We start from the raw sequence: 22815 nt of genomic DNA on the forward strand, positions 1-22815 counted from the left end.
TAGTCCTAAAAACTTTAAATATAGTGTCATGTCATTGAACTATTACTTAAAAGTCAGTTGAAATGTTGATGAATCTAAAGGTTTTAAAAAAGTTTTATAATTTAGTGAAACTCCATCATTCCTTCCCACTGCTTTTATCTTATATCATGAAATTCAAAGTGAGTCATTCAACCCGTTGCGATGCTCAAACTGTCGGCTTTTGACCATAACGTTGGTCTCGTTTCGTGCAGCTGTTCGCCCTGCAGACGGAGAGTCGGGACCCGAGGGACGGAGACGAGATGGTCCACCACAAGCTGCCGCCATACGTCCAGAACATGGACCGACTGGGAGACACTGAGCTGTGAGACACTAACATCACTGTCTTTACCGATGACTGACCACAACAAAGATGGCTGCCATTCTGTCCGTTCCTAATGTTCATGCTGTTCTTCTAAAAGACAGTCGACAACACGATAACCAAAGTTACTCACTGGAGTTGTTACAAACATGGCTGGTTCCACTGATCAAAGATGGCTGCCATGCTTTAGACATAACGGAGGTACTGTTTTTCTGCCACTAATGAATATTTTTTATATTGATTAATCTAAAGGAATAACTTTCCTGCACAAAAATAATATTAGCATTTCAAACTGTATTTTATTGTATGTTACAGCACAGTATGAAATGCTGACAAAGGTTCACACAAACTGTAGGTTCAAACTAAAAGCTCCAACATAAATATAAAAAGGGCTTATCGTTTAGGTATTTGTTTTTGGGAAGTTATTGATAGATCAAGCTGAAAACTTCCAACTATCTTTATAAATATCCATATTTTATGCTACAAAAATGCTTTTGTTGTTATTGTTGAGAGTTGCAGGTGGCAGCCATCTTTAAACTGAAATAATCAGAGCATACTTTCTATTAATTGCAGTTTTGCGGTTTTCGTTCTTTTGCTATGTTTCCCTTCCCCCCCAAAAAAAGCACAGGACAGACATGTTTCTGATGTTAGCACGTTAGCATGCTAGCTTGTTCACTTTGACCTCACTGTATCGACTGACTGCGTTTGTTTTTCTGGTGATCTGTTTTAAACATTGTGTAAAAAAGTAACCCTTTGTTTGCTGCACTTTAGAGCACAGTGTGGTTGAAAACCCGCTAAATGAAGGTTGATAGAGTTGATGGAGTTGACCACAAGGCAACGCTACAACACGGTGAAAGACATGTTGTGAGATTTTGAGTGACGCCGAACAGGTCGGACATGTCAGACTGAAACTAAGCTTCTGAATCGCTCAGAGTTCTTAAACTAATGGACCTGCTGAGGTTGTTTATCCTCCGTAGAAACAGCAGAATCATAGGAGGACATGATGAAAAGAGCGGGAAGTGTGAGTTGTTGTTTTGTGTTTTGTTTTTTTTCCACGAGTGATGTTACTTGATGTTCAGAAACCTCCTATCTCCATCGTCATCCTGGAGTCACCTCTAGAGGAATTTTTCATGCACTTATAAACTCAAACAAAACTGAATGATTTTTGTTTTTATCCGTATAAAATATATTTAAACGGTTTTTAACTAACTTATTGTTAACGGTACAGTATTCACCCTGTTCCAGTATTTCCACTGTGTGCTGTGATGCGGTTGATGTTGCCAAATAAACAATTCACCTGATGAATTGTTGTTTCTTGTCAGTACGATCCATTTTTGCAGATTTCAGTCGGTTTCCATACGATGGTTAAAGGTTGTAGATCTGACTGACAAACACAGTGCACTCAAAAATAATTCTAATTAGAAACTTGAATATGTAGAAAAATCAAGCAAAAAGAATCCACTGCATCCACTTCATTATTGAACACATCGACACTGAATCGACACCCTAATAAATCCCAATGGAATTTAGAAATAGTCCTGCTCAGACCGTTGCTCATCAGAACCAAGTGAACACCTTTACCAGGTGCCTTAAAAAGTATTCCCCGTATCATGATGCTGCCACCACCATGCTTCATGGTGGGGAGGGCGTCTTTGTGATGATGGGCAGTGTTTGGAGTCCACCAACCTTAGGTTCGAGTCAAAAGGTCTCATCAGACCAAAGAACCGTCTTCTAGTTGACTTCAGAGTCCCCACATGCCACTCTACAACACTCTTCCATCTCAGCTACCGAAGCTGGTAACTCCTTCAGAGCAGTCGTAGGTGTCTCTGGAGGCAAAAACATTACTAGTTTTACTGAAGAGAAGAAGGAAAACACACAGCGATCCATCACAACATTAAAACCACCGACCTACTATTGTGTAGATCCCCTTCGTGCCACCAAAACATCTCATGAAAGCATAAACTACACAAGACTTGAAAACACCTGAAATTGACACCAAGACATTAGCAGCAGATCCTGGAAGTTGTGAGATGAGGCCTACACGGTTGGACATCCCACAGATGCTTGGTCAGATTCAGATGTGGGGATTTTTGAAGTCAACACTTAGAAGTCTTTGCCATGTTTCTCAACTCATTCCTAAACAATTTCTGCAGCGGGGCAGGCACTCTTATGACTGAGGTATTCAGGCAATCCCGTTGCCATAAGGGGTGGATTCTCGTAGTTTAATCGTAGCAACTGGACCTGCTTGAGTTTCTTGAAGACGTTCCACCTCTCATCCAAGAGGCTTCATCAGCTCTGACTGACTAGTTGGAAGATCCAGATACTGATATCCTTAAGGAGTCTTCAAGAAACTCAAGTAAGTCCAGTTGCTACGATTAAACTACGAGAATAAGCATGACCTGGATGACTGAGGATCTTCACAGACAAAGGGGTGGATGTGCGTGCAGCATTGAGTGGGTAGGTGGTGCATGTCAAAGGAAGCAGGACGTTGCTCAGAGCCCACTTCCTTTGCTGGCTCACCTTCTTCCCATCCTGCTGCCGTCTTTTCTCCTGATAACTGACAAACCCGGTCGTCTGCTTGATATAAAAGAAAGCACACTCCCATGCACAATTTTCCAAGTCTTTGAGAAACAGTATCGAAAGAAGGTGCCAAAAAATATCCAGATCAGGTACAAAACACCCATGAATCAGGTAAAGAACTGAAACTACCTGCAAGTAGGTGGAGGGCCTACCACAATGCTTAATGTAATGAAAAGCTGAACTATGACGCTGTACTTTATAAGTCTAGTGATACACCCGAATATTTCTAGAATGCCCAACAATCACAGGTGTAGACTCTCTTCCACTTCCTCTTCACATCACACCAGCAAAATATCATTAGAGTTTTGATTCAGGTAGTTTCCACGACGTGCCAGTGACATTCCTACCTCAGGTTTGTGTTCTGCTGCTCAAACGCTAAACTCTTCTGTGTTTGATGTAAGAACCACCGTAAGACTCTGTGGAATCCAGTATAACATTCAGTTCCATCTGTGGATTAAATTTACTGGATCTGGGAGTAAAAGTTTGTAGTACTCAAGCCATCTTCGTACGTAAGGTAATCAGGATCAATACCTATATAGAGTTTGGTGTCATCGGCATAGAAGTGAAGTAAATGGTGTGTTTGCAAATGTTGATCCATTGTGGAAACATTTACAGGTTGTTTTATGATGATTTCAGTAGATTTAAGTCTTCAGAATGCCAAACCTCATATCTTATGTAATCTAAACGCTAATGTCATCACATACGTCACAGGTCAATTTTCAACAATATCGCTGCATCTCCAAAATGAAGGGAAGTATTAACGGGTACAACTCTGCCGAAGCCTCGTCCTGCACTTCACGATCAGTCTCTGCAAGCTCTTAAATCCTGACTCAATTACCGTTTGGACTCAGCAGGAGCTCTTTCAATACGCTGTTGTTGAACTTGCCCACTTTCTCTGCCCTCGTAGGGACTTGGTGTCGAGTCAGCGAGCCGTGAGCTCCGTCACCACTCCTCCCAGAAACTTCTTCTCATTCCTACCACAAGGCCGACGCACTCCAGGAAAACCGCCTCAGGTGTCCACCGGTTCCTCTCCGAACCAGGCGGCAGTCGGGAGGAAGGACCCATCGACCAATCAGGTGAGAGCAAGGAACTGTGAATTAGGAAAATTTCTTGTTGTTTTCAGATGTTGAGGCTCAAATGCAGTTAATCTGCTCTCCACCAGATGCTGGTCTGAGCACCAACTGTTTTAAAGGAAATTGGGAAATCCCCAGCGTCTTTCATGTCAAGAAGGGTTTTACGCATCGTTTACTGATCTGACCATCACCAGTTGGTTGGAGCAAATCTGACTTTGCACCTTGTTATTCATAGTGACAAGTTCATGTTAGTTCCTTTTTGTCCCAACCAAAGGCATCTTGTTCTATCATCAGGCTTCAAATCATCCCTCAAGAAAACTGTAGGGTTCTGAACAGATATTTCAGTTATATTTTCCTATAGTTACAGTTTTAAACTTCTCTTTTAGCCTCCAAAGTCTAAGGAGGTGGTCCAAGCTAAAGACGTGAAGCCGACTTCCAGCCAGCCATCGACCAGTGAACCAGCAGGTTCCCAGCAGCCTACGAACCAGTCGGCGAACCAGAATCCCAGACACAAAAGAATCCAGGACCATGAGAAGGAGAGGAAGGAGCTTTTCTCCAAACCTCCACTACAGGTACCTGAGTAGACCCATTTGATGCAACACATCTGCTGCATTCGTGTGTTCAGGCACTTTTACTGGGAAATACCTGAGATTAGTCTTTATGCTAAGCTATGCTAATGGACTTCTGGCTGATATATCAATCTAAAACTTGACAGATACTATTTTAAATATCCAGAGTTTATTATAAAAAATCAGCTCAGAGATGGTCAATGAGAAGGAACCTGATGATTTCTGAAGGAACAACCTCAAACAAGCTCTCTGGTCTTGAACCTGATTGTTTCCGTCCATTCAGACTCAAGAGAAAAAAGTGGAGTCGATGGAGGCCGAACCTCCTGCCGAACCTCCCAGTGACCTTCCGGACCCCTCAGCAGCAGAGGGAGGAGGCCTGTCGACGGAACAGCCCTTCATTAAGCTGAGCCAGGAGGAGTACGGAGAACATCACTCGTCCATCATGCACTGCAGGTCATCATCAACACTTTCACCAGCCGGCATCATGAAACACGAAATAAGAACCTGAAGCTTCGGTTTTTCTCTGTTTTCACTTCGTCTTCTGGTTTCCAGGGTCGACTGTTCCGGTCGCCGGGTCGCCAGTTTGGACGTGGACGGAGTCATCAAGGTGGATCTGAGCTGCATTTCCTTCTAGAGTTGTGTGAAAACAGAAAACGAAACTCTGCAAATAGAAACTTGTAACCAAGCCTTCGTCTTCTTCTCCAGGTTTGGTCCTTCAATCCCATCATGCAGACCAAAGCCACCATCATGTCCAAGTCTCCTCTGCTGTCTCTGGAGTGGGCGACCAAACCGGACCGGCTGGTACGAACACAAACTCAGCTCAGACTAACCCGCCTCAGAGGAAACGGGTTCCCAACAGAACTCCACGTCAAACAGGATCAGTTCCTGGATTGTCAAACCTGAAGTGTTCTTCTGATTTTGCGTTTTCTGGCTCTGATAAATGGTGTAATCCTGTCGACCTTTTAGATTTAACCGTCAGCAGGTTCTGGGTTTCGAAGGATTCATGTAAAAATATTAATTTGTGCAGCTTTAAAGTCCAGTATTTACCTTTTCTTAGTAAGATGAGCTCAAATAGGGGATATAATGGTTAATATGTGGTTCTGTTTGCTTTATTCTAAACTGTAAAATTTACTTTTTTTAAAAAATCAGTTTCATTTATAACCTGATAAAGGAAACAGAATTCCGCATTTCCATTATTATTAGTGATTAAAACGTTGCTAAACTCAGTGTGCAGCTCAACATAACAGAAATACAGTGAAAAAATCTACAGTTACTGAGTTAATTTGCTGGGTTTTGTTCATTTTTATTGTATTTACATACACTAATGTGTTTGTTCTCAGCTGTTACTGGGCAGCGGCGTCGGAACGGTTCGACTGTATGATACGGATGCAAAGAAGAATCTGTACGAGATGAACATCGATGAGACTCATCCGCGGTAAAGCTGCCCGTCGTCTTTAATAAACACTGTAAAGTTTGAGATTAAGAATATCAGTTAGACTTTTTTGGGTGAAACAAATCCAGTTTTTCCAATATGTAATAAAACAAGTAGGAAAAGTCGTCAGGGTCAGTCCGTCTGATCTCATCAGGGTTCTTCTGCTCAACTATCCCTGATTTGCTTTAAATGTTTTTATCATAAACTCTGGATGTTTAAAATGGTATCGATATATCAAATAGTTTCTGAGATATTTCTGTTAAAACAGAAAGCCACTTTCACTTTCACAGTGAAACATGAGCAGTCTACCAGCAGGGTTCAGTCGTCTTCATGAGTGCCAAAGGGTTTTCTAGTAGGAAAATAAAACCGCAAATTAGCCTTAAAATGTTAAATATTGAGGTTGAGACCCTTCAGTGTTGTTTATGGTGTGAATTTTGTTGAATGTTAAGACTCAGATGGTACAATATTGTTAATTGTGGAGATTAACGTGGATAATTTAGAACTTCTGACAGTACAAAAGTTTGTCCTGTTACATGCTGCAGTTCCTGCTTCACCAAATGCAATAAACTACAGTCGAGCGTTTTGTCGTGTAGCAGTGAATGAATATCTGCTGCTGGACTCTAAACTCTGACGCTAACAGACTCTTGTGTGTTTCAGCATCTTGTCTTTAGCCTGCAGCCCCAGCGGATCCTCCTTCGTGTGTTCGGCTGCAGCGCTCAGTCGATCCGGAACCGTCTCCGGTCAGCTGCTGCTCTGGGACACGAAGACGGTCAAACAGCAGGTAGTTAACCGCTTAACTAGCTGGTTAGCAAGTTCAGTTTTTACACTGAAGCTCGTCGATGTTGGGTTTAAAATGCTACATGCTTTAATATGCTAACGGTTTAGCATTTAGCTCTACTTTAGCATGCTAACATGCTAACTTTGCATTCTAGTTCTTTGTGTTATGTTCAGTATTTTGATGGAACGACCACAATAATAACACAATCATGTGCAATAACAACTGTAATGTACAAATCTGGTGCAGAATCATGTGTCAATACTTGTACTGCCTCCATTTTGGTCGTATTTTCTACGATCGGATGTTATTCCTGTAAATATACACGTTGCACTGTGTACATACGTTCTTTGCACTATTCTTATACTGAATGCTTTAATTATTTTTATGCTCTTTGCACTGTGAAAGGATTTAGTTTAGTTGTGCAACGACACTAAAGTCGTTGGTTACCATTAGCATGTTTAGCATTAGCCTCCCCGTCTGTTTGTCCTGCAGCTGTGGTTTAATCAGCGTTCTGATGTTCTGTCCCTCAGCTTCAGTTCTCTTTAGAACCTGAACCTGTCGCCATCAACTGCACGGCCTTCAACCACAACGGGAACCTGCTGGTGACCGGCGCCGCCGACGGGATGATCCGACTGTTCGGTCAGAGAGTGTTTTCATTGTTGATTCTTCTGTTGATTCTTCACCATCAAAAACCCCGACACGTCTTTGTTTAGTTTGTGGACCGCTGTGACCTGAGGAGGCTGAATTTACTATTTCACACCTCTTGCGGCTCCAACCAAACCTTCCATACGTAACATTTAACACTGATTTTAACACATTTACCAAGAAAAGGTGCAAATGCAAAGTCCAGGTTTAGGATTTTAGGAATTGATATCAGGTCATTCAAATGGTCAATCACATGGTAATAAACCAACATTTTGTAATGTTTTTTAAATGTGAAACCTGTTTTTTGTCTTAAAATAAGTTCAGGTCAAGAGAGAAACTACTTTTGTTACTGTAACTGTCAAATATTCCACCAGGTTTAGTTATAAACATGCTGTAGCTCGACTCATGTAAATGATTGAGGAGCTTTTTACTGTGATAAATAAAACCAGTCCTTCTCCGTCTGTCTGCAGATATGCAGCGATACGAGAGCGCGATGAGCTGGAGAGCTCACGATGGAGAAGTTTACAGCGTCGAGTTCAGCTACGATGAAAACACCGTGTTCAGCATCGGCGAGGACGGGAAGGTGAGTGGAACCTGGAATCACCATCAGACGTACGAATTAAATCCAATGTGACCGTAAACACCTGATAGACTGAACAGACGTGTCTCTGTGAGTCCAGTTCATCCAGTGGAACATCCACCGCTGTGGAGTGAAGCAGTCGGAGCAGATGTTACCCCAAGACGCCACCGGACCCTTCGTCCTGTCGGGATACAGCGGATACAAACAGGTGAGTTACCATGGAAACGGCCTCTCAGGTCACCAGCATCCTTCTGTTCGACCGTCTCGACTAGTTTGGAACTTTGTCACGGTGACGGACGGATGTTTGAATGGTTTCAGGTTCAGGTTCCTCGAGGTCGACTCTTCGCCTTCGACTCTGAAGGTCAACATGTTCTGACGTGTTCCAGCTCCGGAGGCCTCATCTACAGAGTGAGTCCAGCTTCACCAGCATCAGTCCAAATGGTTTATTATATTATCATGTCTGTTGCAGCGTCTTGTTCAGGATCTTACTGATAAGAAACCAGTTTAAAAAAAGGTCCAAAACGAGCCCAGAACCAGTTCTCCCAAGAAGTCTAGAACCAGGTCCAACTCTAAAAGTAGCTCTTCAATAAAGTACTGACAGCCCAGTTCCAAACCAGTCCAAAACCAGGTCTCACACAAAGACTGAGACCAAAAGTGGTTTGAAATTAAGTCTAAAACCAGCTCAAACCAATCCAAAACCAGGTCTAAAACCAATCCAAAGCAATTTTTTAAAAAACAGGTCTAAAAACAGGTGAAAACCAACCCAAAACCAGATCCCAAACCAATTTAAAAACAGGTCTTAACCCTGTTTAAAACTAGCCCAAAACCAGGCAAAAACAAGACCACAATCAGGTTTAACATCAAGTCCAAAACCAGGTCTGCAACCAAGTCTAAAAGTAATTCAAAGCAGTTCAATGTCACGTCTTAAATAAAAAATGGGTCTAAAACCTATTAAAACCAGTCCAAACCCAGGCTAAGACCAGCCTAGAACAAGGTCTAAAACCTGTTTACATGCAGTCCAAAATCAAGTCCAAAACCAGTTTAAAACTATCCCACAACCAAGTTTAAAACCAGATGCAACCAGCCCAAAACCAGACTAAAACTACTCCAAATGCAGCTCCAACACCCAGTCCAAAACAGGTCTAAAACCAGTCTAAAACTAGTCTAAAACCAAGTTAAAACCTGCCCAAAAACAGCCTAAACTGGTCTAAAAGCACTGAAAAACCAGTCCAGAACCAGGCTCAACACCAGGTCCAAAGCCAAATTTGTCTTTCAGCACAGTTTGTGAAATAGGAACCAGTTAAATCAACCCTCGATATTTTTTTTTGTATATTGAATGTCTGCTTTTCCTTGTGATCCTCCAGCTGACCAATGGGGATCCAGCTCTGGACAGAGTCCTGTCGCTGGGCGGACACAAGGCACCTGTGGTGACGGTTGATTGGTGCTCGGCGGTGGACTGCGGCACCTGTCTGACGGCGTCGATGGACGGGAAGATCAAACTGAGCACGCTCCTGGCTCAGAAGTCCTGACGGAGGAAACTGATCGATTAGTCAGGAACCGGATCGATAAACCGTCTGTCTCATGAACCAACAGCAGAAACTCATCCTGTTAAATTCAGATCATCATTAAAATCTCACTGAAAGTTACACTGAGAGCTGCTTCTGTTCTTCAAAGCTGCTTTTATTAATCTTTATGCATCTCAGATCATCACAGTTTTAGAACAATTTCTGCTCAACCAGCTCTGATTCACTTAATCTTTTTTTAGAATAAACTATAGATATTCAAAATGGTGTCTGTGACATTTTAGATTAACATATAAGATTTTTTTTTAAAAATTGCATTAAAAAAAACATTGAAATTCGAGTCTATCTGAACAACAACATCGGAGGAACTGTTAAAAACAAAAACCTGAAATCTTCTCTGTTATTTCTCATCATGTCACTGATTCAGAATCTGTGATACAAGACAGTAGATCAGATAATCTCTCTGGTTTCTGAACCACATGTAGCTGCAGGTCACAATAATACATAACAAATATAGAATACTTTTAATATGAAGTACTTAATCAGAAAAATGTGCACATATTAAGAACATATATAGTTTTCATAGTTACATTTTAATTTGAAGCTCCAGAACTCTCTTTAGATCAGACTATGTCGCAATATTTTAGTTTTTGTGGCACAACTTGTCAAACCTGCTCAACCAGTTGTGAAAGTTAAAAAATATATAACTCCAAAAACTAATAACACTACATGAGCATAAATGCAGTACCTAATAGAAAAAGAATAACATACAAGCATGATATGTTAATAAAATAAATAAATAACAAATGGTTAAAATATTTATAATAATACTGCCAATAATTCTGAGGTAGAAATATTACACATGATATTAAAATATTATATGCTTATTGTCGATTTAATTTGCCTATGATACTATTTCAGCGTTTTTTTTATCGTTTCCTTCTTCGCATCTTATATTTCATATTTATTTCATATTATATTTGACCAGTTTTATTATAATCTTATTATGAGTCCGTCCTGATGCAGCGGCTCCGCTGTGCCCTCTGCTGCTGCAGTACCTCCTGTCCGCCGCCGCGGCGCTGTGACCGCGTGCGCCTTTAAATCTGTCAGTGAAGAAGCAACAGCAGCCACAACAATAATACAGCGGAGCTCCAGCGGCTGGAAACCCGCGAAGAGCCCGAATTCAGCGCTCGATTCTCGGTGTGAGGACCAGCGACGGGCCGCTGCTGTCACCAGGAGCAGAGAGAGAGTTTACGGAGCGGAGTTCGGGCGCCATGTTCGTGTGTGAGCGCAGGTACCAGCTGCTGTCGCTGTAGGAGGCGGAGGCTAGCTGCTGCCCCGTTAGCTTGTTGACGCCGAGCCGCTCCTCCGTGTCGCTCCTCCGGTTCATGTCACTGAGCTCCGGCACCGCGGGCCGCCATGGAGAGCCTGTACAAGCGGAAGATGTTCGCCTCGATGCGGAAGACCAAGGCGGCCGCGTCGAAGAAGCGACAGATCGGCCTGCCCGCTTCCATCCTGGACGACAGTGACGAAGGCTCCTTCTCCTCCTCCTCCTCCTCCTCCGTCGGGTCCCAGTCCGACTTCCAGAGCTCCCCGGAGGAGGACAGCGAGCAGGAGGAGCGGGACCGCAGCGAGTCCGGGGCCACGTCCAGCGACGACAGCCGATCCGTGACCCGCAGGAAGCGCTCGTTCCTGGGCGGCGACGACAGCTCGTCCTCGGAGGATGAAGAGGACGACGAGGAGGAGGAGGAGGGCAAGAGCCAGCCCCGGAGGTCGGTGCAGCCCCGGAAGAGGAGCCGGCTGCAGCGGCAGGACGAGTCCGACTCGGACCACGCCGAGGAGAAGCGGCGGGAGGAGGCCGAGAAGGCGAAGCGGAGGCAGAGACACAACAAGCTGCTGGCGCTGTCCCGGAGGATGAAGGCCCGGGTCCCCAACCGGCGGAGGAGCCGCCTGAAGCAGGTACGTACCGGGGCCGGGCCGCTCCGTGGGGGGCCCGGGCTGTCAGACAGCAGCAGACCAGTTTTATATCCAGCTGTGGTTTTATATAAACTAGCTCAGAGTTGAGGCATGTTGTCCTGGTTTACGTAGATCCGTATTTCTCTGGTGTCCAGGATTAGAGCTGCTGTCAGCTGGCTGCTGGAGGTCACTGGAGGTCAGCGGCTCCACCTCCTCACAACCTGCTCACACTTTACAGGAATGATATTTGGCATCTGAAACGGACATCTGCCAATTTTGTAGCCGAAATTCCAACATTTTCATAGTTTTTCACTCAATAGAAATGTTCAATAAGTCATATGGCAGTTGGGAATCGATCAGATGCCACCTTCACACGTCCATATCCCCCCTCACCCCTGCCGGTCGAGGCAGACGGCCTCCTTCCCACAGCCTGGTTCTGTCCGAGGGTTGTTTTATCCCCTACCTATTAGGAGGGTTCGGTTCCTTCCCACCGGTGCCGACCGCTTGCTCAGATGGAGTCCAAAGGCTGCTCTGGATTGTTGGGTTCTCTGTTCAGATCCATAAAGTCTTCACCTGACTGTGTGAAGCGCTGTGAGGTGACATGTTGTCAACTGCTCTACACCAGAGATCTCCAACTCTGGTCCTTGTGAGCTCCTGTCCTGCAGGTTCTAGACGTTTCCAACACACCTGACTCACATTAATGGATCTCCAACAGCTTGCTGTCAAGTTCTACACAAGTCTGTTAGTGATCCATTAATGTGAGTCAGGTCAGGAAACGTCTAAAACCTGCAGGATCGGTAGCTCACAAGGACCGCAGTTGGAGATCCCTGGTCCAGATAAATAAAGTTGAATTGAAGTATATGTCCTGGAGTCTTCACATGTTCAGAGATGTTCAGTGTGAGAATAACATCTGAGTGACATCACTAGTGCTTAGAAAGCTTTTATACGTTGGTAGAAATGGGCGTTACGTTCAATCAAAGTTGACGCTGGTAAATCTGGAGTCATGGGTCGGCTGATGGAATTTAGGACAGTAAGAGATGGAAGAATCGTCTACTGCTGTGGCAGGTTCCAATGTCCTGGATCACATAGATCCTGTGTAATTTCTTGAAAATCCACTTTATTTTGAGTAAATCCTGAATTTCAGAGGACAAAAGCAAAAACTGAGTCCTGATTGCCAGAACTTGCTGCATTATCTCCGTTCACCAGAAACTTCTGAACATCTCCTGAAGGTCTGAAGACTCCAGAAGGTACACTTCTGGAAAGTGGCATCTGGCTCAGTTTCCAAACTCCAGCTCCTGTTTAGACTTTGAGGTCAACTAAAGTCACAAACTGTGTCCTTTGTGTTTCTGTGAAGCTCAGAAGCTGCTGCACATGTTGATTAAAACTGACAATTTCAATGACCGCCGTCTATACTAGACCCAGAGAAGTGGTCCTTCTTCTTACTTTGAGGGGAAGAAAGTCACTTATAGTCATGATAAACGTAGGACATTGTTAGAAATATGTTAACAAACACGTACAGAGTTTATTTATGATGTCAACACTTAACATTCTGTCCATGTGTGATGATAAGTTATCGAACTGCAGCAACTTATGGCGCAATAAAATGTGTAACAAATGATTCACCTGCAGCTGATAAACCAAGAACCTCCACGTTTAGAATCATTTCCAGTCATATTCATGTATATTTTTATATTAATGCTGTCTGAAGCTGCAGATGTTTAATAAAGTCAGAGGAAAACTCCTGAACATCTGGAGGCAACAAACCGAACTTCAGTTAAGACTCCAACGTCTGTGTGTCGCCTCCTTTTTGTTTGTTTGTTTGTTTCCGTGACTAGAAACCACCGGTTAGGTTGAACTGTGCACACAACAGCAGTAACCTTCCCGTTGCCTCCGTTAAGGTTCTGACACTGGGTTGTGTTTTCAGGGCAGCGGAGACGAGGACGAGTCCAAAGAAGCCGAGGACGAGGCTGCTGGAGGCGAAGACGGAAAGAAAGGAGAAGACGGCGGCAAGAAGGAGTCGGCAGGAAGTGACGAAGGAGGGAAAGAGGAGGAGGAGAAAGACGAGGAGGAGGAGGAGGAGGAGGAGGAGGAGGAGGACAGCGAGAAGGAGGAGAAGGAGTAGATCTGTCTGAACGTGACTCTCAGCTTTGTACAGTTTTTTCTCCTGCAGCACTTAGAGAGCGGCTGAAGGCTGCTGCTGTGATTGGACAGCGTCGGCCTGGAAACATGGAGGTCCTGGAACGTGTCTTTGAACTGATGGATGTTGTGAAGCTGCTTTCGTTGGGTCCTGCTGATCTGCTGACACGTTTGTTCAGAGCTCACGTTAGCGTCGATCCTCTGACAGGTGGAGGAAGCGTTTAGCTGCCAGGTGTGACGTGGAACACTGAACCCAACGGAGCGATGTGGAGCAGAGACAACCTCCGTCAGAACCACAAAGCGTCTGAACAGCATATTTGCTTTATTACCTTTATTTTTGGGGTTTTTCTGTTAGGTGTGGCGACTGATTCTAATTCTAGCATTTAGTGCTTCTCAGTCAGGATGAACAATAATCAGAATATAATTAAACTGTAACAGAAGAGTTGTATGAAACTCAAAGCAGCTTTTTAGATGAACGGTAGTTCCATCTCAAACCAGCGAGCTTTTACAGCAGTTTTTGTGTGACCAGTTTGAATATTTTTTTAGCATAAACTACAGATAGTTATAAAGATATTTGTGAAATTCTAAGTTGATAAATCAAACACGCTCCCAGATAACGTTTTTTTTTTTTTCTTTAAATCACCCGTCGACCCACTTTCATTGAGTTTTTTTCTCACATTAAATCTGACTCTGTTTGAACGACAACATCTGAGGAACTATTAAAGACAAAAACCTGAAACTTTCTCTGTTATTTCTCATCATGTCACTGATCCAGAATCTGTAATACTGGACAGTAGATTAAATAAACTGATGATGGAGGAGCTGAAATATGAGGAAAAAGTTTCATCGTTGAACTCAAATAACAAAAAATTGATAACGAAGAGGTCGACTAGTGATGTTTTCTGACCCACAATAATGTATTTGCCAAATATTTCAAAATAAAAGTCTTCTACATGTTTAGTTTAGTATTATTGTGACCTGCAGCTACATGTGGTTCAGAAAACATCACTGGTTCACTTCTGCTTTATCAGATTTTTTAGTTAATTTGAGCTCAAAGATGGAACTTTTAATGATTTCTCTTCATATTTCAGCTCCTCCATAATCAGGCATCATCTGATCTACTGTCCAGTATCACAGATTCTGAATCAGTGACATGATGAGAAATAACAGAGAAAGTTTCAGGTTTTTATCTCTAATAGTTCCTCAGATGTTGTTGTTCAAACAGAATCAGATTTAAATGTGAGAAACAACCTGATGGAAGTGGGTCGACGGGCGATTTAAAGAAAAAAAAAAAACGTCATCTGGGAGCGTGTTTGATATATCAATCTAAAATTTTGCAGATTTCTTTATAACCATCTGTAGTTTATGCTATGAATTATTTCAGGCAAATCAGAGATGGTGGAGCAGATTTTTTCTTATAATCTAAAGACCAGAGCTGGAACCAACATTAACTCAAAGCACTAAAACACACAAAGTCCTGTTCTGGAAAACTGAAAGTCTGTGAGCATAATGAGGAAAACGTGCCGTTACTAAAGGTTTTCCTGCTACACTATGACACAGTTTATTATATATTATTAATGCAAAAGCAGGATTTTACTTCTGTGGTAACTCGAAGCACTTGAACCTTAAACCAATGAGCAGAACCAGAACCGTTAGCCTACTGGAGCTAGCAGGCTAACAGCGGATGCACTACGTCAGACATGAGTGGTGTCTGTTTTAGTTTATCTCTAGTCACAGCTTGTAAAGTGTAACTGAAGCTCCACGTGTTGGGTTTCTCTTGTTTTCAGTGACCTGAAGGTCACGTGACCGACCTGAACGTGTCAGCAGATCAGCAGCGACGCTAGCGGACGCCGTCGGCCATGTTGGGAACCGGATGAGTTCCTCCGAGCGGACGAACCGAAACTCTTCCACCCGACAGCTTTAACAGAGAAGCCGACTTCGAGAGCGTCGCCGTGACGAACGTCCAGACTTCCTGTTAGCTTGTTAGTGAACCTCTGAAGGTCCGACGGAGGCTCCTGCAGTATTTACAGACTCAGTATAAACCGACTGACGGCTTCTGCTGCACTTTTCTCCTTTTATTTACTCCTTAGTTTGATCCGGGCTCTTTTCCTGCGATGCGGATGTTCCTTTTGAATTCTAGATGCTGTCTGAAGTTATTCACGAGCGTTTTCTTGTACAGCAGCTTTTGATTTGTTCATCTGTTCTGCGGCGTTACGGTACTCCGTTCTCTCTTCGTTGCCGTTTCCTTCATGTCACTGAAGCTCCACAGAACACCTGAGCCGCCTCACTCGGCTCCACAGAGGCCACGAGACGCCAAAATGTTCATGTACAGTTTAAAGATCAGATCCACCGCTGAGTATTTAACGGTGTTTCTACGTTTCTCCAGAACGCTCCGTCTGGTTCCCTCTCTGCACTCGGCTGAACGAGTTTGATTCCAGCCGGACGTCCACGAATGTGACATGAGAAGAAATGCAGCGACTCCTGTAGATAGAACTCATTTGGAAAAAGCTTTTTTGTACTTTTCTATTTATTTCCTGGTCTCTGAAGTCGGTGCAGCATTTATCTGGACAGATAACAACCTGCTCTCTCTCACATCTCCTTTCGTTCCTTCCTTCCCGTCTCTGTATGTTCGAGTGCCGACATGACGACTGGATGGAAGTCCCACATCGAGTCCGTTTCTTCGTTTTGAGCTTTGACGACCACGATCGAATGTTTAACGTCCGGTTTTCAGCTGCTGGAACCGAACCTCCGGAGTGTGTTAGAGCCTCGTGGCCTTGGTTTCTCTTTTTGTTTTTTTCCTTTTCCTCGGCGGATGGACTCGGCGTGTTGAACGTGACGATACACACACATCATAGTTGCATACCAGTGCTGTGTATTGACTTGTTTTCAGTGTATTTCTGGTCTTCTGTTGCTGTATAAAGCTCTCCAGACCGAACCACCATGTCGGAAACAACTCTTTTATTAATAAAGGCTCTTTTTTTGATCAGCAGAATGTGTGTTGGAAGCTGTCGTGTGTTACGTTTTGGAGCGTCGGACGACATTTCTGATGATGTTTCCGTTGCTTCCTGACCTGTTGTGTGAAAAGTCTGCACACATTAATTATTTTTTCCAAGTAGAGCAGAGTTCTGGAGTTTCAGAATAATTCTCCAAATATTATATATATATTTTTGCAATTTAAAAAAATAAAAATTCATACAAAAAAAAAAAAAAAAATCATACAGATGTCAGTATAAATAACTCTGGTCAGAATATGATTGAGAAGTAGTTGAAATATTTATGTATTTAAAAAAAAACAAAACTCAAAATAATGCAGAGAAATATTAAAGTACTTTTAGGCCCTTATAGAGAAAATGTATTCAGATTTATTTTAAATAGATTTTTAAAAATGTTTTGCAGGTAAATGTGTATAAATTTATGTATATATTTACTCATATCAATAATCTAATTAAAAATAGGGAATTATTTTAAAGCGCTCCCTCCTTCAAAATAAAAGAAATGATCTTATTTGAACATGCATACATTTTGGATTATTGTCACAAATGAATGAGACTCAACTTTAAAAAATAATAATCAGAAATATATATATTATATAGAATGTCTTTTAGTTTCTATTTAAATCACTGATATCAATAGAAATTATTTTGTGCTCAGTAATTTGTACTAAAAAACTCTTTTTGGATGCAAAACTTTAATAATAAAGATTATTTTTTAGTAAATTAACAGCAAGAAATGTGATGTTTTTGCCACATTGGTTATTTGAATTTGAGATCGAAACACAACAAAGAAGACAAGCTAGCTTTTAGCTTTTATGACATGCTATTTATATGAAAACATTTTGAATATTTAATTACATTTATGCAAAAAGTTAATTTGATGTTTGTAAAGTAAATTAAAACATCAGCTCAGTCCAATTCTCCCTCCCCTGCTGGACACACTGCGGTACTGCAGGAAGCGGGCTCGGCCAATCAGACTAGAGAACAAAGGTCAGGTGACGCAGCCTCCGCCGCCATCATTGTTGGTGGCAGTGAAGCCCGTGCGGAGGGAGACGAGGAGAACCAGCGGAGCTTCGTGGAGCCAGCAGTCCGGGCGTCAGTGAGCGTTGTCCGGGCAGCAAGCATGGTCCAGACGTGCTCGGCGTACGGCTGTAAGAACCGCTACCACAAAGACAAAGACATTTCATTCCACAAGTAAGTTCATTTAAAGTGTGTGCGGGAGCTAGTTAGCGTTAGCTGCCCGGACGCGTTAGTTAAGCAGTGTGTCGTACTGCTGAAGAGTCGTCTGAAGAGGCGGCACCAGCCTCCCTTTACTAATCTGCTTAATTAAACATTAATTGGTCCCCGTTAACAGTGCGTGAAGTGCAGAATTTGATACGGGACGTTTTTTAAGTCAGCAGATATCCCTGATAAAATCGGGCCACACTCAACTCACCAAACATCGTTTCATTTGGACAAATTAAAAGTATTTCTTCAAGTTCACCCGCCTGTCGCTCAGTTCTCCTTCACCAAAGTAACAAGTTCCCCTCCGCTGCAGCTGCGGCGGCGGTTCCCAAACACACAACTTTAGATGCTAATAAAACTTAACCTTAAACATCGTTTTGCGTGTTTGCACACGCCGAACTCACCGGAAGATTATAAATACGCGTACGCAACACTTAAAGCCATATTCTGTGGCATATTTGAGTTGCTCAGAAGCGAGGAAACGTTAAATCCAGCTGTTTCTGAATGGAGTTCGGTTCCAGCTCACTTCTCGTGTGGACGCTTCCTGGCGGACGAGCTAATGCTAGCCTGGAGTCTCCTCCGGTGGAGCAGAGTAAACATGTGGACAGGCTGGAAATGTGGCCATGTGAGAGGAGCCGAGCCACACTCCAGTCAGCTAGCAGCAGAGGCTAAAGTTTGATTTTACAGTTTGAGGAAGCAGCTGCAGACTGAGCAGAGCAACAGCTGACAGCCTCAAATCACTGATTAGTTCAGGACTCAAAGTTCCTCTGTTGTTTCTCATCATGTCACTGGTTCTGGATCTGTCATGTTGGACAAGTCGGTCAAATAATCTCTGACTATGGGGGAATAGAATAAAAAATTAGAATAAAACTTTATTGATCCCTTCGGTACAAAACCTCAGGGATATGAAATGAATATATGAATATGAAAATAAACTGAAGCTGAGCTCATTAATAAAATATTAATAAGCAGAAGTGAACTAGTGATGTTTTCTGAACCACATGTAGCTGCCAGAAAGTTCTTTTCGTAATTATTGTGCATCATTTAATTTATTTATTCATCTAATCTTTGTCCTTTTACTATGTTTTTTTTTCTTCTGCCTCTCTTTGTCCAGCGTTTAAATACAAAATAAAGCTGCCTCGCCTCATTTTTTATTAAACGTTCATAACCGATGGAGCAGGTCTGACGAGGTGTCGCACAAAAACAAACTAATCTGATCCAGGTGGAGGTCTGGAGATTCAAAGTCCGTCAAACCTGCTCAATCAGGTCTGAAAGTTCAACAGAAAATAACTTTATTTTCATTTTTGTGACCAAATATTTCAAAATAAAAGTCTTCTACATGTTTAGTTTTGTGTTATTGTGACCGTGTGGTCCAGAAAACATCACGAGTTCACTCCTGCTTCATCAGATTTATTGTTAATATGAGCTCAAAGATGGAAGTTTTGAATGATTTCTCTCATATTTCAACAAATCTGACCTGATTCATAAATAAATGAATTATTGTTGTGAATGCTGGTGATAAAACAGATCACATTTTACACTTTATCCTCCGGTGCCGCAGGTTTCCTCTGGCCCGTCCAGATGTTTGCGGTAAGTGGGTGGCGGCGATGAGGAGGAACAACTTCAAGCCCACCAAGTACAGCAACATCTGCTCGCAGCACTTCACCAAAGACTGCTTCAAGAGGGAATGCAACAACCGGGTGCTGAAGGAGAACGCCGTGCCGTCGCTCTTCACCTTCAACCTCAGCATCAAGGTGAAGCTGCAGCTCAGACGCTGGCGTTTGGCGCGTCTCAGTCGGGACGAACCAGAACATCTCTGCAACAGTCCAGTATTCACATTACAGAAGCTGCAGGTTTTGGATTGAAGCTCGTTCCATCTCACAGACCTTCTCTGATTTACCTTTATAGCACAAAACGTTTTAGCCTCATATGTCAAATAATTTCTGAGAAAATGTTTTTAGAATCACCTGTCGACCCACTTTCAGCAGCTTTTTTCTCACATTTAAATCTGAGGCTGTTTGAAAAACATCTGAGGAACATTTAAAGATAAAAACCTGAAACTTTCTCTGTTATTTCTCTTCATATCAATAATTCAGAATCTGTGATATCAGACAAGTTGAAAAATTTACTCGTATTACAACAACAGTATTTTGAAAAACTGATCATCCAGACATCAGCTAGTGATGTTTTCTGAACCACATGTAGCTGCAGGTCACAATAATACTAAACCAAACATGTATAATACTTTTATTTTGAAATACTTGGTCACAAAAATGAAAGGAAAGTTGTTTTTCTTGAACTTCATCACTGATTGAGCAGGTTTGATGAGTTGTAGCACAAAATGTGAGTAGATCTTCTGATCCAGGTGGCATTCTGGAGTTTCAAAATGGTTTTGATAGAAAAATATTTTTTGTTTTTATTTTTTATTTCAGGTTTTTATCTTCCTCAGATGCTGTCATTCAAACAGACTCAAATTTAAATGTGCTGAAAAAAGCTGACGAGCACTTTAAAGAAAAATTTAAATAAGATGAAGCTAAAATTTGGCAGATACTATTTTAAATTTGTAAGATTTTAAGAAGTTTTACACAAATCCGAGATGGACGAGCAGAAGTTTCCAGATGATCTGAGATGAAAGAGCCCCACTGGGTTTAAGTTAGCTTGATAACTAGATCTGGTTAACTTCATGTTAGCTAACTGAAGCAGAATCTGAGTTCTTGTGTTTTCTTTCTCACAGTCGGAGTCCCTGGAGGGTCCGTTCCCCTCAGAGATCCACTTCCCTCTGTCCCTGCCGCTGACCTCCGACCCGGCGGCGGACGAGGAGCCCGAGAGGAGCCTGGCCGACGCCCGCGGCGACACGGCGGCGGTGTCCTGCGACCACAACTACACGGCGGAGGACTCGGCGCAGCAGAAGAAGCGCATCGAGCAGCTGGAGGAGCAGCTGGAGCGGCTCAGGAAGAAGCTGAAGACGACGCAGCAGAAGTGCCGGCGGCAGGAGAGGCAGCTCAAGAGGCTGAAGGCCGCCTGCGAGGCGCCGCCGACGGGCCGCGAGCCGGCGTTCGGCGAGGGATACGTGATTTTACCGAAACACATCTACCACACGCTGAAAGGCATCGAGTGACGGGAGGCTGCTGCTGACGGAGGTTTAATCTGCTGCCATCAGGAGGTGCTGAGCTTCTCAGCCAACTGAACGCTGAGGACCGGATCAGGTCCGACTGGTGGCGACCACAAACATATCAACCTGTTCTGTTTTCCTTCTTTGTGTTTGGGCTGCAGTGAAACGACTTTTCAAACGTTGGGTCAACGTTTTGGGTTTGCTTTTTGACCAGAGTTGTGTGTTGACTTCTTGCAGGTTTTTGCTTTTCTGTTTGTTTCAACTCCTTTAAAAATCACAAGCGGCTGTTTAAACAGCACCAAGTTAGCTTGTTTCACACAACTATGCTAAGCTAAGCTAAGCTAAGCTAGGCTAACTCCATTCACATCCTGTCTATGGATGTTGATTAATCACCGTTAATAATTTAACTGATGACAAATACATGAATCAAGAAGGCAGATGTGAAGGTCGTGCATGTTTTTAAACGGACCGTAGATCAGCTGTAGTACCTGGTTGTTCCACCAGGTGGAGCCTCTCACTGCTTAGGAGACCAGAGGAGGCGGGACTCAGACTCCAGACGGGTCATGTGGCTAACAGAGAGGATTGTGGGAGTTTAATGGATACCAACTGGAAAAAAAGTGCGATCTAAGTTAGATGTCACATGACCAACACTGATGCCATGTGACCTCGGTTAGCGGACGTTCATTAGCACATGTAGGACGGCTCACCTGCTTCACTTCCTGTTATCGGCTCATTGATTATCGATTGATTGGGCTGCCAGCTGTTGGTTAAAAACATGATTTCATTATCCTGACTCCATCTTTAAAGGTGGATTCTGCCATTTTAATTAGCATATTGAGCTAGGTAGCATATGCTAAGCTTTACTGATGTGTTGCCAACCCTGCCTCATTTCCTCTGTGCTGTGCACGAGCATGAACGTGCACGAGCATGAACGTGCACGGGACGCACGGGAGTCGTGTTGATTGGGCCGAACCACTTTGTTTCTCAGTTGCAGACTCACATCTGAAACCTTTATGTCGGACCGATGGTTCGTCTCACTGTCACTAAGAAGCACATCCACGTCCCAAGATGTTGAACTGGACCTTTAAAGGTTCCTGTGTGAGGTTCTGGATGCCGTTCGGCACAAAGTGTGACTTTAACTTCTGTTTTATTTTTTATGTGTTGTTTCCTAAAAGGAGAAAATCCAGTTTGAGGATTTTAAAGATGAGCTGCGTGTAACAAAGGGCACTTCTGTTCTGTTGCTTTACTTCTGTTTCCAGTTTTTCTTCTTGTAGACGGGATGCAGAAACACTACGAGTGTGTGTGTGTGTGTGTCTGTGTGTGTGTGTCTGTGTGTGTGTCTGTGTGTGTCTGTGTGTGTGCGTGTGTTGGTGCAGGGTCCTTGATCAGCTGCTCACGTGCAATAAACTGCAAACTCGATGAAGCCATAAGAGCGGCTCGTCTCAGTTTCTTTGGGTTTTAATCTGATGCTTGGTCCTGGAGGAGGCAGGTTTACAGATCAGGACTGTTCAGGAGTTTCTAATAATCAACGCTGATTGTTAAAGTACATTTGTGTTGCTGTTTTCTGAGCTGTAGCCGTCTGCTGTCTCTTCCGTCTCTACTTTGGACTCAGTTTTATTATAGATGCACTTTGGAGTTTAATTAATTTAGTTGTTTCCTGCTGTGAACACGTTTCCAACACGGTGAAGCTTCTGCTAAGAACCAAGTACAAAGAGAGAAAACACTGATGTTCAAGGATAATTCCAGCTGATCTCAACCTGACGTCGTGCTAACTTTGCACTCTTCACCTCTTTTGTTTTTCATTTTTTAGAGATTTGGAAAAGCAGAAAGTCGTAGACTTTATCGTGGCTTAAAAAGTTCTCTGCAGCCTTACAAAA

The 22815-nt window shown here is 43.0% G+C and overlaps 3 protein-coding genes and 1 long non-coding RNA gene across 4 annotated transcripts; 3 read left to right on the top strand and 1 right to left on the bottom strand.

Annotated features, from left to right (window-relative positions):
* Positions 1–230: 230 nt before the first annotated feature.
* On the top strand, positions 231–9640 carry LOC103374923 (WD repeat-containing protein 91-like; the record flags this gene model as incomplete). The annotated part of the gene is made up of 13 exons (XM_008305078.1): positions 231–340; positions 3825–3993; positions 4377–4562; positions 4843–5012; positions 5112–5166; positions 5265–5360; positions 5900–5994; positions 6649–6772; positions 7300–7408; positions 7885–7997; positions 8095–8202; positions 8313–8402; positions 9359–9640. Coding segments are annotated over 13 exons (1590 nt in total), but the record flags the coding sequence as incomplete, so codon positions are not given.
* Positions 9641–9907: 267 nt separating this feature from the next.
* Positions 9908–14278, top strand: LOC103374920 (RNA polymerase II-associated factor 1 homolog). The gene is made up of 2 exons (XM_008305075.1): positions 9908–11476; positions 13398–14278. The coding sequence occupies exons 1-2, from the start codon at positions 10937–10939 to the stop codon at positions 13593–13595; spliced, it is 738 nt and encodes a 245-aa protein (XP_008303297.1). The 5' UTR covers positions 9908–10936; the 3' UTR covers positions 13596–14278.
* Positions 14279–17406: 3128 nt separating this feature from the next.
* On the bottom strand, positions 17407–18481 carry LOC103374922 (uncharacterized). Its single transcript, XR_521165.1, has 2 exons — positions 18353–18481; positions 17407–17763 (listed from the first exon to the last, which is right to left on the bottom strand). It is a non-coding gene; the product is annotated as an uncharacterized LOC103374922 (long non-coding RNA).
* Positions 17705–22368, top strand: thap1 (THAP domain containing, apoptosis associated protein 1). Its single transcript, XM_008305077.1, has 3 exons — positions 17705–17796; positions 19388–19580; positions 20561–22368. The coding sequence occupies exons 1-3, from the start codon at positions 17726–17728 to the stop codon at positions 20942–20944; spliced, it is 648 nt and encodes a 215-aa protein (XP_008303299.1). The 5' UTR covers positions 17705–17725; the 3' UTR covers positions 20945–22368.
* The last annotated feature ends 447 nt before the right edge of the window (positions 22369–22815 follow it).

Source organism: Stegastes partitus, unplaced genomic scaffold (genome assembly GCF_000690725.1).
Source record: "Stegastes partitus isolate 25-593 unplaced genomic scaffold, Stegastes_partitus-1.0.2 Scaffold2402, whole genome shotgun sequence".
Classification (NCBI taxonomy): domain Eukaryota; kingdom Metazoa; phylum Chordata; class Actinopteri; family Pomacentridae; genus Stegastes; species Stegastes partitus.